The sequence below is a fragment of the Hypomesus nipponensis genome, chromosome 12 (assembly GCF_054491055.1).
Source record: "Hypomesus nipponensis isolate SF chromosome 12, ASM5449105v1, whole genome shotgun sequence".
Classification (NCBI taxonomy): domain Eukaryota; kingdom Metazoa; phylum Chordata; class Actinopteri; order Osmeriformes; family Osmeridae; genus Hypomesus; species Hypomesus nipponensis.
In genome coordinates, this window is record NC_140372.1 from 8,800,835 (window position 1) to 8,817,390 (window position 16,556).

Consider the following 16,556-nt stretch of genomic DNA (forward strand, 5'->3'; position numbering starts at 1 on the left):
CACATTTCACATTCCTTTTAAACTATTACTTCCTCAAGTTCCTAGTTTCCTCCTTAGCTGGTTTTACTTGATGGATCATGTTTCTAAAGCGCTGCCTTGTGGCAGAAAAAGGTACAGGTCCTTAGCATATCCTGTTTCTCTGAGTCAGAATGTCAGATGATGGTAAAGCAGGAGCTCCTACTGTTGTGTTGGAAGCTGCCACCTAAACCTAGCCAGCTGGCTAGCTAGATGTCCCCTGTCTTGCTTGATAAAATCTGATGACGAAGCTGTATTGAAGGTAAGGCCATAATATGATAGCGTGCAGTACTTTTGTAAACTACTTTTAGAATATATAATGGAACCATTATTCGTTTGTCTAAATCGGGAGACTGGATGATGCCACAGTGGCATTGTTCCTGCAGCAATGTTAGCTAGGAAGCTACGCATTCTTCTACTATATTATTGCTAGCTAGCAAGACAACAGTTGGGAGACAGCTCAACGCATTTAAGATCTACCCTTTCTGTCCTGCGTGTGCCATGTTATATTCGTAGCTTAACGTAATTTTTTTATGTTCATACTCATCGCTTAACCTCCAACATCATCGTAACCAAACACCTGCTAACTGGCCTGAGGTCTCCTACTCCTAGGCTAGTGTCCACTCAAACAAGACGGTGTGCAGTGGTGGCATTCTTGTTTGACATTAGTTTACGTTTACTGGATTATCCTTGTGCCATATTAACTGATAATTTAAACGGCCAATTATTTAACCGCGGTGACAAATTCTTAGCCAGTGTTTGATATTATTTAGATGGAAGACAATATGCAGTGACCGATTACGTAGTGCTAACAGCTGTCGGCTATACCAGTGACAAACACTAATTCAATCATTTTAATTAAAGCAATTGCTACCTCAAGGTTATTATGAAATCGTGTAGGCTTAAACTATTCTTTATTATGAATGTGTTTTTCGTTTTATTTGTAGCGTTTAGTGGTTTATCAACTGTGGTTGGATTGTTTTTGACACTGCAGACCTTCAAACAAACCTTTCTCCATTCGTGCCTTTTCTTTGTTTGCCTTGCAGAGAACTTAAACTAAACATTAAAGGATGGACGGGTACGTATGGCCGTTTCCCCCTCAAAGCCAACTCAGACATGCATCATGCATATCCTGTTTCTGGTTTAGCAGGCCTGTTGGGAATTTTCATTGTGGATCTGACACTAAATTTATCTCACTAAGCCAGGGCCAGGGAGTTGTTTATGTTCTGGGACTGGGAGAAATAACCCTCACCTCACAGACCATAATTTACACTTGTCATTCAAGCAATTGCTAAAGCCTACACTTCTGATATAAGCCTGTCGCATCTGATAAGTCCCACCTAACTCTTCTGACCACACTGTCTCCAATCGTCCCCATCCTCATCAACCACTCCTACCACTGCTCCGCTTCATCTCAACCCCTAGGTTCCCTGGGGACATGCTGAGTGGGGGCCGGGCACTGCTGGGGGAGGACAGCTCAGTGATGGCCCGCATGCAGAAGAAGTTCTGGAAAACCAAACAGGTCCTGATCAAGGCCACAGGGAAGAAGGAGGATGAGTATGTGGTGGCATCCGATGCAGACCTGGATGCCAAGCTGGAGGTGGGGAACTGTAGTCTACTACGATGTAATAAAAACAGTGTGCTTTACATTATAATATGTCTGTACGTGTGCGCACATTTATTTTGCTTCGTAAATAATACTTCATATTTATGTGTGCCTATATCAGGGGTTTCAATGTGTTTTGTAGTCCTAATGACTTTTAGCCAAGGTAATGCAGGACATTATGCATGTCCGAGGTTCTATTAGCCAGGTATTGGTCTACCAACCGACATGTGCGTAAGACAGAGCAGTGGTTACTGGATACTGGATACTGGGCCTGTGGGAGGACAGTCTGCTACTGCTACACAGTGGCAACAGACTGAGAGGCCTTTGTTCCGGGCTGCAGTCAAAGAGACCTTATTCTGTTGTTCTGTTCTTTGTCCAGGCATATCAGAGAGAGGCAGAGAGCAAGAGACACTACGAAAAGAGAGCTATCAGTAGAAAAGAGACAGAGAAAGGAATACTTGGAGACAGTGCAAAGAGAGCCAAATTGCCTGGTAGAGAAACACAAAGTGAGAGAAATGGCGAGGACGTTGGAGAGAACCATATCAGGCTCCGGACTGAATCTCCCTTTGGGACTTGGGTCCAGATTAGGGCAGCAGATGTCTCTGTCCTGGTTTGTTGTTCCCCCAGCTCTGCTACTGGAGGAACAACAGATAGACCTTTCAATAACACTCACGATCTTATTTCCATTAGCAAAATCACTAAGCCAGGATGCTTGCTTTCAAAGCCCTTTCTTGTCTGTTCCCATTGTTTGATCTTCATAGTGAATGGGACCTGATAGCGGATGCTTTCGGTAACCGTGTGCACTGTACCTGGCTAAAAGCTCAGTTTCAAACCAATTTCCGTTTCGGCTTTGAAGAAAGGTTTGGTTAGTAGAGTAAGAAAAATACCTTGTAATCGAATAGTTCTTTGTTGTTTTATCTTATCAATGTGCTCTGTGTCTGGATGGGCCAGGAGGACCATTTTAAGAAGACCGAGATGGCACAGAGGAACAGTGCAGGTCTCTCTGTTGTGTGTGTGTGCACACTGCCTGTGTGTCTTTGCGTATCACCAGGCACACGGCTCAAGGTTGCCAGCTAGAAAAGGGTGGTGCCCAATACCATGCAGCTTTGGGTTAATCAGTAACTGCAATACGTCAAACCTCTCTTTTGTGACTCTTTGTTTCTCTTTCTCCCTCTTTTCTTTCTCTCTGTGGCTCTCACCCTTTTTTTTTATCAGTGTGTTGAGGTTGTCATGGAAAGAACTTGTGTGGCTTGAAGTTGGATTAAAAAATATGGAAATAGTATTTTAAGGAAACACACACAAACACATATTAGTGATTCATGTCCACATGAAAGATTTGCGCAAACACTGAGTGTGTGCCCATGCGACAGCAATGCCTAGTAAGCATTCAAGTTACAGGCCAACCCAACAGTTTCTGCTCTCTCAGCATTTACCTCCAATCAGAGGGCACTGAAGCCGTCTCAAATTTAAGGTTGCAATGACCACCGGACAGATGGGTGCTTGTTGTCTGCTAAAGGGATTTCTCTTTTCTGTATGGCAGAGTTGTTCTTATCTGGATGAGTGGGGTAATGGAGCGAGAACCAGACAGAAATACAGGCTGAAGAAATAAATGTCTTATCAGAGACAGATATACTTAATGTATCCGATCAATCCTGTCTGTACCTTCTGTTTGTCTAGCAGGACCTCAGACAAGGCAGAAACAATGTTGGATAGACTCATAAGGGTGTTTTTTGTGTGTGTATATACTGTACATAGTAGTTGTAACTGACGTCTCAAGGCCTGTTGCACGTATTGTCCGAGGGGCTGTATAACCAGCGGTGTGAATGTTGTCCTTGTCCCCCTCCAGTTCTTCCGCTCTGTCCAGGCCACGTGCACCGAGCTGCTGAAGGTGATCGAGAAGTACCAGCAGAGAATCACACGTGAGTGTCCCTCTTGAATTTGCCTCTGTTTAGTCCCATGACGTGGGCCAGTCCCCGTGGTCTAACCTGCGGGCTCCCTCCCCCGGGCCTCCAGACCTGTCCCAGGAGGAGAACGAGCTGGGCCTCTTCCTGCGCTTCCAGGCGGAGCACGACCGCACCAAGGCAGGGAACATGATGGACGCCACCAGCAAGGCCCTGTGCTCCTCCGCCAAGCAGAGGTGAAGGCTCCTCCGCCCAGCCACACTTGCACAACCCCCATACCCCCCCTGGTCCCCACGCCCCAAAACACACAGGCACAAACGTACACAAATATAGACCGTACAATGCACACGCTTTAAAACACAGACAGCCAAATAAGTCTACTTTCAACATACCCCTCAGCTTTTTCCTAGCTCCTACCCCAAGCATAACACTTCCCACTCGGAAAAACCAATACACAAACCCAGTTAATAACACACAGAAAGCGCTAGCTGTAATCCCCCCCCTCCCCCCTCTCCATGTCCCAGGCTGGCTCTGTGCCCCCCCCTCCACCGCATGGAGCAGGAGGTGGAGACGTTCCGGCGGCGGGCCATCGCCGACACGCTGCTGACGGTCACCCGGATGGAGAAGTCCAGGACAGAGTACCGCGGGGCTCTGCTCTGGATGAAGGACGTGTCCCTGGAGCTGGACCCGGACACATACAAACAACTGGAGAAGTTCCGCAAGGTGGCCGTGTGTGGAGGGTGTGTGGGTGGATGGTGGATGTGTGTGTGTGTGTTTGTGTGTGAGTTGGTGAATGGTGTGGGTGTCGGCAATTAAGAGGCGTAGAAAGAGACAAACAGGTTGCTGTAGTCGTCCTGGAAGTTAGGTCATTAAACTGTGTGTGTGTGTTTCCAGGTACAAGCCCAGGTTAGAGGGACCAAGGGCCAGTTTGAGAAGCTGAAGAATGACGTGTGTCAGAAGGTGGACATGCTAGGAGCCAGCCGCTGCAACATGCTGTCCCACTCTCTCTGCACATACCAGGTGTGTTGCAGTGCACTGAAGACATGTCAGCCTGGCATACTGGGTGTGTGCTCGCGTGTGAAGGTGGAAGTTGAACCAATATGCTGTCATTGCAGACCACCCTCCTGCAGTACTGGGAGAAGACAGCCCATGTCATGTCTGGGATCCATGTGGCCTTCCAAGGCTATGTACCCTACCAGTTCACCACTCTGAAGGTAGAGACCACCACTCTGTGTATGTGTGTGTACGCGCGCGTGTTTATAAGTGACCGTGGCGCTGATGCCCACCCTCTCTCTACCAGGACCTACGGGACCCCCTGGAGCAGCTGACCGAATTGCAGAGTCAGGAGCAGAGCCGAGAGAAGGCCGTGCAGAGCAACACCGACAAGTGAGGCACACGTCAAAATATCCTTCTTCTTCTCTCTCCTGCCTCCCCTCCTCCTCTCCTTCCAGTCATCTGTTATTTCCTCCTCCTCCCCTCTGGCTCTCTCCCTCCATCTCGCCGTGGTCGGTCACACATTCCATATTCCATATACCCGATGTCGTCTCTCATCTGTCTGTCTGTCCGTCTGTCCTGTCCCCTCCTCCACACTGCCTCCTCAGGTTTGTCTTCATCGCCCGAGAGGCCGGTGTTACGGCCCTGTTTACACACATGTAAGTGTGTGTGTGTGTGTGTGTGCGAAACAGAGGGATGGATCACGCACCCAAGTCAGTTCCTGTCCCCTCATCTTCACCTAGACTTTTAGGAGCTCTCCGAGTAGCTGGTCGTGGTTTGGGAAAGCTCTAGAAAAAGCATCAAAGGGGAGGATGAATGGATTTAGTCAGCGAGTGTTGATCCTGTCCCTCTCTTGTCTCCTTCAGTCTCGTGTCCCTGGACGAGGACAAGCCAGCTGCGTGTCCCTCTGACGTGGGTAGGTACTCCCCCTTGTGGGAAAAGGGAGGATGTGTATCTGGCTGACTGTACCTAATATGGGCTTGCCTTCCTCCCTCGACAGGCCCCGCCCACAGCGGTGAGGGGCAGAGCCAAACCAGTGGCAGTTCTCTGTGTGCAAGTCTGGACTCTGGTAAGTGTGTGTGTATGTGTGTTATTATCACTTAGCAGATAGTTGTTATTCTCAGTTATCAGCTGCCTGTGAATGTCACAATGACCGCACCTGTACGACAGGCTCATAGTGAGTGCCTCCTGCTCCCCCTAACCTGGTCAATCCCTCCAACCCAGCCCTGTGTGACCTTAGTGGGCCGCTCAATGCAGCCAGCGTCGTCGACGACCTCTTACTCATGGGCTGTGACCAGCCCCAGGCCCAGCCAGACCTATTCCAGCAGCCCCTGGCCTCTCCACAGACTACAGAGCCCTCTGCTGAGCTATGGGGCCTGGGGGATCTGCAGCCCAGCCTCACAGAGCTGCCTCTCCCTGGTAAAGGCCTTCCTGCCCGCCATGTCTGCCCGTGCTTCTCTTCTCTGCTCCGAGCCACCACCCCTGCCCTCTCAGTTCCACACTTCTCCACTGGTGCCCATTCTAGCTTCCAGCTAAATGACACCACTTTTTGTTGTTGTTGGCCTTGCTGGTCTTTTTTTCTCGACCCTGCTTTTCATTGTGTGTGTTTTTTCTGTCGGTGGGCTCCTCTACTGTCTTTTTCTACGGGGGCATTCTGGGATTTTTCTGAAACGTGAGCCGCTGTTAACTCCTCCGTCCTCTCAGGTTCTGACCTCGCTCGTTCGCTCTGTCAGACTGCCGTTCTGTCCTGTCTGAACATGACGTGGTTTTGCTTCTGACGATGCCCTATACAACGCTGTTGTTTGTGTCACACATGGCTTCTCTCCTCTTTATAACTTCTGTAACTTTTTCTTTCTCCCTCTCCCTCCATCCTCTGCCGCTGCTCCAGGCGGGGACCTGCTCTCCGGAGGCCCCAGCCAGCAAGAGTGGTTCGGGGCTGGATTCAGAGCTGGGCCTGAGGCCGAACAGAGGCTGAAGGAGGAGGAGGACAAGGAGAGGGGTGACATGTCCTTCTTGAAGGACCTCCTCAGCCCAGGCCCCGGGGGCTCCGACGAGTTCAGCCGCGAATGGCAGGATGCCTTTGGCCTGTTTGAGTCTCCCCCTGCCCCCCCTCCTGCCCCCTCCCCGACCTCTGCCCCCTCCGATGGGGCGGCACGGCCCCCCTCTCAGCCCCCCAGCCCCACAGGCTTCCTGCCCTCCCAGCTGCTGGACCACAGCCTCAGCTCCACAGGTTTGTGCTCACCTCAGTCCTGCCCCCCAGTGGCTGCAGGTCTTCATAGCAGCACTATTGGACGTTATACAACAGTCCGATGATGTCAGGTGTTTGGGCTCATGTTGAGTTGGCGTATGTTGGTTCCTCTTCTTCTCGTCTTCCTCATTGTTGACTTCATCTCACAGGCTGGGCAACGCCGCCCATGTTCCAGGCCCCGCCCCTACAGCCTCCGCCCTCCTCCAATCAGAACCAGTCGTCTCAGGCCGGCCCCAAGTCAACAGCCAGCGGTGAGAGCCCATGAGATGGATTGTCTTGTGCCACTGGCTAGTTTGAAAGCACCAAACTGCCGTGTGTTTGTGTTCAGTCAGTAATGTATATATCTGTGTGTGCAGCTCCTAAAGGTGGATCTAGGGACATGTCAGCCTGGTTCAACCTGTTTGCAGACCTGGACCCTCTCTCTAACCCAGACGCTATTGGCCGCTCTGAGGAAGAACTGCTCAACGCCTAAGGGGTGTGTGTGAGTCCAGCCCTGTGTGTGTGTGTGTACACGCCTGTGTTTAAAGAGCAATGTCCCTCATGTGAGGAAAGGACATTTGTACATATTTGTATAAAAGAGGTACACACACACACACACACCCAGCACCAGCGGTGATAATCGTGATGTGGTGTGACTGTGACTGTGAACGTAGACCCACGTGGAGGACTGGCCCTCTACAGCGCGGTGGAAGACCCGCTGCTGCATGGAGGACGAGAGGTGTGCTTGAAGAGGTTCAAATGTCATATGTCACACGATATGACTCACAGGAAGTTCTTGTTAGGATGTTCAGCTTGTCTTGTCTTTCGAAAAAAGGACGAAGGGGTCTCTGTGTGTTGTGTAAGAGTGGGTTTATATATTCTCTGTTCATTAGGGTTTGTGTTTGCAGTCTACTGTATTCTTTCTGAAAGGGACCCGGGACGGGAAATGGTTGGCTTTATCTTTATATTTATTTCTATATTATATTACATTTATGTATATTTACACATATATCTATACTATAGGAGGCTATCGATAACTGAGGAGCACATTGACACTACTGCACAGAAGGCAAATTCAGATATGAGATTAGTGTCTAGTGAACCTCTGAGGTTTAGACACTAATCTCATATCTGAATTTGTGTAACATGGCTCATAAAAGGTTTTACGCAAGGCACCTACTGTAAACGGCTAGGAGTATTATATTTAGGATTCCATTGGCCTTAAAACAATATTATACATGCCCTATTATGGACATGTTACTTGTATAACTAACCAAGGACATCCTGTGCATCTGCAGAATATTGTATATTTTCAGACCATATCAATAACTGCTGCTTAGCTGAGATGTCTATTTTTTGCTGTGAGCTGCAGCGAAGGAGAGAAGCCCGGAGTCATGATCTGTTAACAATCTATTTAATCTATTGTATGTAAGAGATGGGTGCTGTATTTTTTAAACTACTGATGGACATGTGTTGGCACTGGAGTAAAATACAAGGACTCTTAACCCTCATCTTGGTTGAAGCTGCTGACGAGGGCTCATAGATCTCACATTAAGCCCTTCCATAGGGGGAATGAAGGCCTGGCTATGGTTCATTACCCACTTGATCCTGCAGTGGCAGTGAGTACTTTCAACATGTATATTTCCCCATTAATGGTGTAATTAATTCATTTATTTGTCAACTCCTGTCAGGTGACAGTCTGCAGCCATACAATTTTGTACTTCCCGTCTCGGTTACTTCCTGAGAGAGACGTGATTGGCTAGGAAGGGAAGACCACAGCTGCTTGTTTGGGTTAAATATCCAACACAAACTCAGACAGGTAGCAAGTAGAGCAGCCCCCCCCACCCCCCACCCCCCCCGCAGGAGAAGGATGTGGCAATACAACCCCATTTCTTTCTCCTTGTGTATGAACGTGTATTGCCTCTGCAGGGTGTGGAAAGGTCCAGATACCGGAGGAAAAGCTGTTATTTCAATATACTGTACCTCATAAAGGCTGCTACAGCAGGGGAAACTTCTATCTGTTATCTCTTTCTGACACAATAACCTTTTACTACAATTGCCCTGTGAGCAAAAGATTGTAAAGAGTTCATTACAAACTCAGCTGTGTATCATCAGTACAAAGGATGGTTTGATTTGCAAGGTGCAGTGCATACAGGAGTGTATTGATTAGTTTAATCTCTATAACCAGTCTGTGATGCAGTAATTATGCTCTATTAAACAGATAAAGAATGTATATCAATCACAAATGCTTTATTTGATTCAACTATGCCTTTTTATTTCACTCAAAGGATGTACCGTCATCTGATAAAATTGGAGGTCTGTCTCCCACAAATAATGTTTATGGGACTTCAATAAATAAACTGTTGTTTCTGCTAACTGTGTTTTTCTTATTCTTTAAAAGATATACATTTCTACCAAAGATGGTGCTGATTATTTGCTTAAAGGTACCCTGTTTCATATACGCCAATTTTTACAATGGCTAAATTTGACATGAAACCAAGTCTACTGCTACATGTTTGTAAACATCATAAAATGCTGTCTTCAGTATGAAAGGCTACATGGATAGCAGGTATTTTGTATCTGCTTATGCTGTAAGAATTAAGAAGTTAGTACAGTTCTGTATCACGGTTGTCAGTTTTATGAACCCTGAGTTGGGCAAAGGGGCTTTGTTGATGGTTCGTTAACCTTTAGACAACCAATGTCTTCCTCAAGTAGCAAGTTAAACATAAATATGAAATACATAGTACATACATAATAATTCACAGTTACTGGGTGGGGTGCAGTGGGGTTGTATGATACAATTAGATTCTTCATCTTATGCCTCCTTGTCAGTCTAAAATACAAACACTCACAGTGTGCCTTATATATGTACAAACCCAATACATTCTAGACTTTTCCTTAGTAGCAGGCACAGTAACGCAGTAATAACAAATATACAGCAGAGCGGACCAGAGCTTTGACCAAGGCTTTCTCTTTAGCCCTAGGTAGACAGCAGAGCCCCATCTAGCAGTGTACAGTCAGGTGACTCCTCTAGACGACAGACAGGTCACAACACCAAACACAAGCTGAGCAACACGCGCACACACAGAAAGAGAGAGAGGGATAAATACACTGCATGATGGCAAAGGGGTCAGAAGAACAATAGATGCCAAAAGGGAGGAAGCAATGGAGAAAAAGAGCAAATATTAGGGGGAGGGATGGAGGGAAGGATGAAATTAGAGATAGAGGAAATGCAGGCAGACAAGGTTGGACACTGCACATATCATACAGTAAGCCAGGCCATGTTTAAAAACATCAGGCACGTTTTTCATAGCGTTTTTTTTTTTTCAACCTTAACCGCCCCTCATATTAAAAGAGTTTTGCTACAATATCTCCGGCAGCACCCGTCAAGACCTCCCTGCCATTGCCATGGAAACCACCCGGAGCGTCGCACAGGAAGGCATATTTATCAAGAGAAATGTTAAGAATTGGTTTCTAAAAAACAAAATCTGATATGTCTGTGGGCAAAGGCTTCATGGTATAATAATGCAATGAAATAAACTAGCCTTTCTAAACAGTCTTCCTGTACTGTAGGAACGTGGACAAAAAGAGCTGTAGCAGGGGGAAGGTTGAGTAAGCTATGGAGAGATTAGCTGTCATGGTTTTTCTCCTCAGGGGAGAGCCGGAGAGAGGAAAGTCGAAGCTTCACAGAGTAAGGGTAAACCAATGAGCCTGGCATGCTGAAGGCGACCGGAGAGGCAGCTTTCACATTTGTCGTCGATTTGGAAAACTGGAGATTTTCTGAGACAGCAGCTGTCATTTCTCAGTCTGGCCACTGGAGGAGCCCTTCTAACTCTCTGGCTCCTCTAGGTGTCGGGGGAGGCAGGGCTGCTGGTGGGAGGCTGAGCCCCGGGTGAGCCCCAGAGAGGGGGAGAGACTGCGTAGGCCGACCCCACCCAGAGGCACCAGGGACGGGGACAAGCTGCGGAGACCCACCCCTGCTCTGAAGCTGAGCTCCGGGGCAGGAAGCAGGGGCTTGAGGATGCTGACCAAGCAGAAGGCAGAGCCGCTCTTGGGGATGAAGTTGACCTTGTTACGGTCGGGACACAGGAAGGGGGGATCTCCTGGAGAGGTCTGGGCCTGTAACAATCAGAGAAAGAGGAAACTTATCTTAAACAGCAAGCAAACAGGACAGACGACAAACTACTAAGGGTTGCTACTCATAATGAAAATAAGGCGTAGCAAGGAATAAGGTGGAGACTTTATTTGTATTCTTGCACTGGGGGTCAGAGGTCTTGCACTCACAGTGACTCCTCGAAGACCTTGACCTTCTCACATCCCTCGGGGGGCTCCCTCTTGAACATGTAGCTGTTGTTGGGTTTGGGGGAAGCTGCGTACTTGGGCAACGGAGAGCAGGGCCCGAGCTCTGAGGACACACAACCACACGAGCGTCACCAACACACAGCCGACACGCCGTCACAACACCACATGTGTGCGTTCCTCCGTCTGTTTATGAGTGGCTGTTTCTGCATGTTTGAATGAGCGAAAATCCCTTTCAACGTGGATGTGTGCTTGAGTGTGTGATAGGGGGGTGTAAACAAAACAGTGTGTGTGTGTGTGTGTGTGTGCGTTCCGCCGTCCTCCTCAGTCACCTTTCTCCTCTCCGGGGTAGGGGCTCCCCCCTCCTAGGTCGTTGAGGATGGTGAGGTAGGAGGGCGAGATGGAGTCTGGACGACTGCTGCAGTTGCTATGGTTCCCGCCAGTGAGGCCCCCGCCTGAGGGGGTCTGTGTGTCGATGCTGCGGGTGCTGCTGCTGCGCTGGGGGGGGAGGGGCGGGGGCGCGCGGTGCCCATCTGGAACGTCTTGAGGCTGAGGGCAAACCCAAACATGACGGCGCGAAGGTTTATCATCACGACACTGTATTGTGAGTTTACACAGTGTGCGCATGTGTAGGTTAGGACACGTGCGCTGTGTGTATCGTATACACTTATGTTTCATGTGACTTTGCTGTTTATGGTTGCTCACAATGATGACCTCCTCGCGTTCACTGGTATCGCGGATGATGATGCGTTCGATCTCCTGGTTGAGGCCCTCGACACTGTTGCGAAAGCGGGGGGCAGTGGACTTGGAGATGGGGATAGGGATCAGGATGGTCTTAGGCATCTGAGCCTGAAAAAAAGACAGAGAAAATGAGAGAATGTGAGAGAGATGCAGAGAAAAAGAAACCATACATTTTGTTCAAATTTGTCAGCTAACACACAATCCTGCATGATGAAAGATAAGAATGCACACGCACACACACACCAGCTGCCTGTCTATCATACATTACTACCTGCACCTGTGTTTTGGGAACCAAAAACACTCAACACCAAATGGGCAAGCAACCAGGCAGACAACAACAGCACATTTTCAGTTAGAAAATAGGTCAGGCATACAGGCAGAACAAGCCTAAAATGGAGAGCTAACAGTTCTCACTTTCCAGCTACTCACAACAACATAACAAACACGACAGGACTACAAATGTCAACATACCAGTTATGATTACTCTGGAAGCTATGTGTTTTATCCTCCTCAAGCTTGGCTTCTGTTTGCAGTTTGCTCGCTCTCCTCTATTTATCCTCTATTTTTCTCTCATCTTCCCTCCCTCCCTTTGATGACAGAGAGCTCTTAAACTGTCTTTAGGGTGCTCATTTTGATGGGCGTACACTTTCCCTCTCACTAATGAGCCTGTTCATGTCTATTCCAAGTCCAAATTCAAATACTAGTTAATAGCCTGACTACTGTAATGACACAGATTTTTTTTTAAACTAATAATTACAATAAAAAACTAACTAGAAAATCTCAGATTGACTGCCTAGATTTTAATTTGTACATAAAATGAAACCAAATAGTCACTTGGCTACAACAGCTCCAAAACTAGGGCTGGATGCTGTCCTGTTTCAAGTCTGAAACTGCAGAACAGTGATCTGCCTTGACAAAGTTCAAAGGCCAGGAGACTTGTAACAGTCAGTCTCGTCTTCCGAAAGAATAATGTGACTAGAATAATGTGACTAGAATAGAATAATGTGTACCTGCTAGCAGAGCCCTCCAGTGAGAGGGACCTCTGAAGATTGAGAGAGAAAGGCTACTGAAGAAGGGCTCATTTTAGAGAGGACTGGAGAAGTTCAATTTTAGGCCATATTGAGTATAAACTGCAAGAGTTCAGGGAATTGTCTAGTCTCTGTTCCATTTCCTTCTGGAGACACACACATACTTGGACACAGACACACACACACACACACACACACACACACAGATCTAGGACAGACAGGGAAAGTGGGCCGTCCCCAACTACCCTCAGATGACACATAAGAAAAAAGGGATGCAGCCTACTTCCCCTCCGCACACACAAACGCACAGCCACGCTCGTTTTTTTTTGGTCACCTGTGATTGGATGATGGCGGCATGGCTGCCATTGAAGGGTGACTTGCGGTCTTTGTCCCTGCGATGGCGGCTGCTGCGCTTACTGCGCTGGAGCTGCTGGCGCAACTTAGCGATCTGCAGACACAAGCGACAGTTGAGGACAGGTTCGGAGATGTAAAACGGCTAGCTGCTAGCTAACGGCTAAGCTGTTTCAAAGAGTGGATTTTGTTCTACTCTACAGTACTGCGTATGGTTGTACTTGTACTCGATGCTCATGGGGATTGGCTGTGGAAAAACAAAGTAGTATGCCATGCCACATGGGGTTAGGCTTGTCAGTGGTGTGTCCCCAGCAGAGGGATGTTGAATGGGGGTGTTTTAGTTGAATGGTGTTGTGAAATTCGAGTGACATTAGTTATGAAATGGATGTTGAGATCGGTGTTGAGAGCATTGCGGACCTCTTTGAGCTGGTCAGTGCTCCCGCAGGAGGCGGAGCGTTTGTGGGAGCCCCTCCTCCTCTCATCTGCCCAGGCCCTGGGGGTCTGGATGGAGAGACAAAGAAAGAGTGAGTGAGTGAGAGACAGACAGACAGAGACATGAAAAAGGACGTCCAGAGAGACAGAAAGCCATTGACTCTACATGAATCTAGGCCGTGTTTATATGGCCTTTTCAACTCTGCTGATAGTACAACAAATGAGCTGAGCCGAGACAACAGTGAGTAGTCTTTCTCTTACCAAGTCAATTGCCCACACAAACATTCCCACCCACACATTCACTCGCAGACACACAGACGCGCAGCCATTCATGCATTTAAAGATTGACAATGTTAGCGGTCATGCAGGTGCACACACACACAAACACATGCATACTGACTCACCTGAGTAGCCTTGTCCCTCATGTAGGGAACGTGGTGGGTGTGGCTGCCGTCCTGAGGCCAGGGACCTATCAGGTGAGAGCCAGGGAGCGTGCCCAGTGAGGGCCACAGCTGGACACAGTGCCAGAGGAAGAGGAGGAAGAGGAAAGCGGGAAGTGGCAGCAGCTGGAGCAGCAGTCAGCAGCAAGCCGGCCACACAAACACCTCACTGTAGACACACACACACACACCTCACTGTAGACACACACACAACAGCAGAGGAGAAACACAGTCAAAGATGAGCCCCCAAAAAAGACACAAATAAAGTGACAAGAAGATTCATCAAACCCAATTAATGATTGGGGCTCCAAGTTGAGGGTTTTTAGTAAACAAACTGGCTATAGGCCATGTAAACAAACAGTTTATTCACAGAAACCACAGCTGGGCTACAGCCTAAGCCTCTGGATTGACCGGGGTCTGAGACAGAGCTCTCAGACCAGGACTGGGAGGGAGGGACAGAAGAAATGAGGTGAATTGGTAGAAATGAGAGTGGGAAAGGGGGAGGATGAGAGTAGAGGCAATGGTAAAGGGAATGTTGGGTTGCCAGATTGATAGGGCTTTTAATCCTCCATTCCCCCAGACTGTACAGGGCTGAGCTGAGCTGGGCTGTTGGATTGGGTCCCCCCCCCTAAACTGAGACCACAGACCTTGTTCAATGGCATTATAAAGGATTAGAGGTCTGGCTCGCTGGAGACCCTGGAGAACCAGGTGCCAGTCTGCCCCCCGCCCCTCCTTTTAGCCCACATACTGTAGGGTTCATACCCCCTGACCCAAATACCCCCTCCCCGCTCTCCTCCACAGACCTAGTTCAGCAGGGCAGTCATTATTACCCCCACACCCCTCACCCTAGGCACAACCCTCATCCCCCTGCCAACCCCATCCTCCATCCCTCCTAACCCCATGTGGCGCCTAAACCGCTGCCTCAGCACCCATTGTCCTTATGACCTCCCATTTTTTTCCCTCCATCCTTCCTCTCCCGGTCACTTTTCTGCATGTAAACATCGGCTTAGCTGTTTATGAAAGCCGCGTGTGTACAGCTGTCAGGCTAGCTGCACAAACCTTACACATAGACTTGTAATGGCCTGTTTGAGTTCAGACTGAGAAGTCACTGGTTAGACGTCTGAGCGTTTGGCTGTGACGCTCAGAGACTTCCGCAAAACAACACTAATCAACATTGTCGCTAACCAGCGTCACTCCGTGTCCTACAGTGGCTATATTTGGAGGAGACCCACCACAGTACATCACTGTTGCCATGGAGCCAGGGGGCTCTTCAACAAACACATCTGTGTCTCTCAACAGCAGAGTTGCCAACCCTTCTCTCGTTCTCTCTTACTGACTCGATAACACAATGACATTCGCTAGAATGGCATATGTTAACTTTGCTTTGTATATCTGGCAGGATTTTGCTTGCAGGGAGCTTTGAAAAATAATTGAACACAGTCCCTTCTCATAGTCAACAATGCATCTTATGTCACATATGGTTTGCTACATTGCCTAGTCTACCTTTATTATGCCCGACATTTGAAGGCTATCTGAGGCTAGTGTCTAGATTGCAAACGCTCACAAAGAGCCAGAGAAAATGTAACGCATTCAACATCGTGTCCTGACAATTTGATAAGACCACGTTGAAGTGGACTCAATACACAGCCTACCCAAACCATTGCCATACCATGCAAGCACTCTGACAGATTACTATTCTATTGCAATAGAATGCCCCCATCATGCCCACTGCCTTTCGAGCGCCGCATACCCAAATGTATCGATCGGCACTCCAAACATGGGTTGCGCACGAGGCCGTATAAATAATATTTGCGCTCTGTACAATCATTTAATACGAGGCGTTATGTTTAGTGTTAAGTCTTTTCATTAAATGAGAGTACCTTTACTCCACGCTTACCTGCAGAATGTGGCCTATAGGGGCTTTGTGCGCCTCGATCACCAGCGCAGGGGGGGAATACGATGTTTCAAACCCTGGTCCAATCTGCCGTTACCTGAGGATGCTGGGGAGATGATCTTGGACTGCTGGGCGGTGGTCAGTGCCGAAGGTGGATGCAAACAAGCAACCGTAAACAGATGTGGTATCGTGGATGCGCATACAGTTGCTATGGGCGTTGCTGTAATTGCAGCCTTGCTGTGAAGAGATGTTTTTTTTCTGCTGCTGATGCAAATCGCTTGGTGTTGATGATGTGGCAATAGCATCTGTTGTTGAATAAATCGTGATGATTCCAGTCCAAATGCAGGTGACCGACGTTATTTCCCTTACCGAGTGTCTGTTACCAGAAAGCGTGCTTAAAATAAGGGAAATAAAAATAACAGAGCAGAGGGGACGCTTTGCTAGCGGGAGCAGGAGACAGCGTCTAGGGGTACGTGATTTGGACGTAGCGTGTCACAACCACGTTGCCCGTGCTGATGCTGCAGTTGCTAGGGCGCGAGGAGCAGATGGGAGAATAGTAAACAGATTGGTGTGGAACTGTCTCCCTCCGGTGGCAATATTGTACATGGCCAAAACATAATTTACAGGTC

General features: G+C 48.3%; 2 protein-coding genes across 3 annotated transcripts; one reads left to right on the forward strand and one right to left on the reverse strand.

The window, feature by feature from the left end:
• The first annotated feature begins 88 nt into the window (after window positions 1–88).
• Window positions 89–9,118, forward strand: ical1 (islet cell autoantigen 1-like). Of its 2 annotated transcripts, XM_084667500.1 has the most exons (15): window positions 89–277; window positions 1,062–1,093; window positions 1,441–1,615; window positions 3,468–3,540; window positions 3,635–3,758; window positions 4,047–4,245; window positions 4,417–4,542; window positions 4,638–4,736; window positions 4,823–4,908; window positions 5,382–5,431; window positions 5,516–5,584; window positions 5,740–5,934; window positions 6,404–6,745; window positions 6,913–7,014; window positions 7,120–9,118. In XM_084667500.1, the coding sequence occupies exons 2-15, from the start codon at window positions 1,086–1,088 to the stop codon at window positions 7,233–7,235; spliced, it is 1,764 nt and encodes a 587-aa protein (XP_084523626.1). In that variant the 5' UTR covers window positions 89–277; window positions 1,062–1,085; the 3' UTR covers window positions 7,236–9,118. The 2 variants fall into 2 exon arrangements, with proteins under 2 accessions (XP_084523626.1, XP_084523627.1); XM_084667501.1 differs by lacking the exon at window positions 5,740–5,934.
• A 34-nt stretch (window positions 9,119–9,152) lies between these two features.
• fam117ba (family with sequence similarity 117 member Ba) lies at window positions 9,153–16,401 on the reverse strand. Its single transcript, XM_084667502.1, is given in 9 exon segments — window positions 9,153–10,836; window positions 10,839–10,861; window positions 11,027–11,147; window positions 11,374–11,590; window positions 11,747–11,890; window positions 13,145–13,258; window positions 13,579–13,662; window positions 13,998–14,202; window positions 15,931–16,401. Coding segments are annotated over 8 exon segments (990 nt in total). The 5' UTR covers window positions 14,019–14,202; window positions 15,931–16,401; the 3' UTR covers window positions 9,153–10,570.
• Window positions 16,402–16,556: the final 155 nt, after the last annotated feature.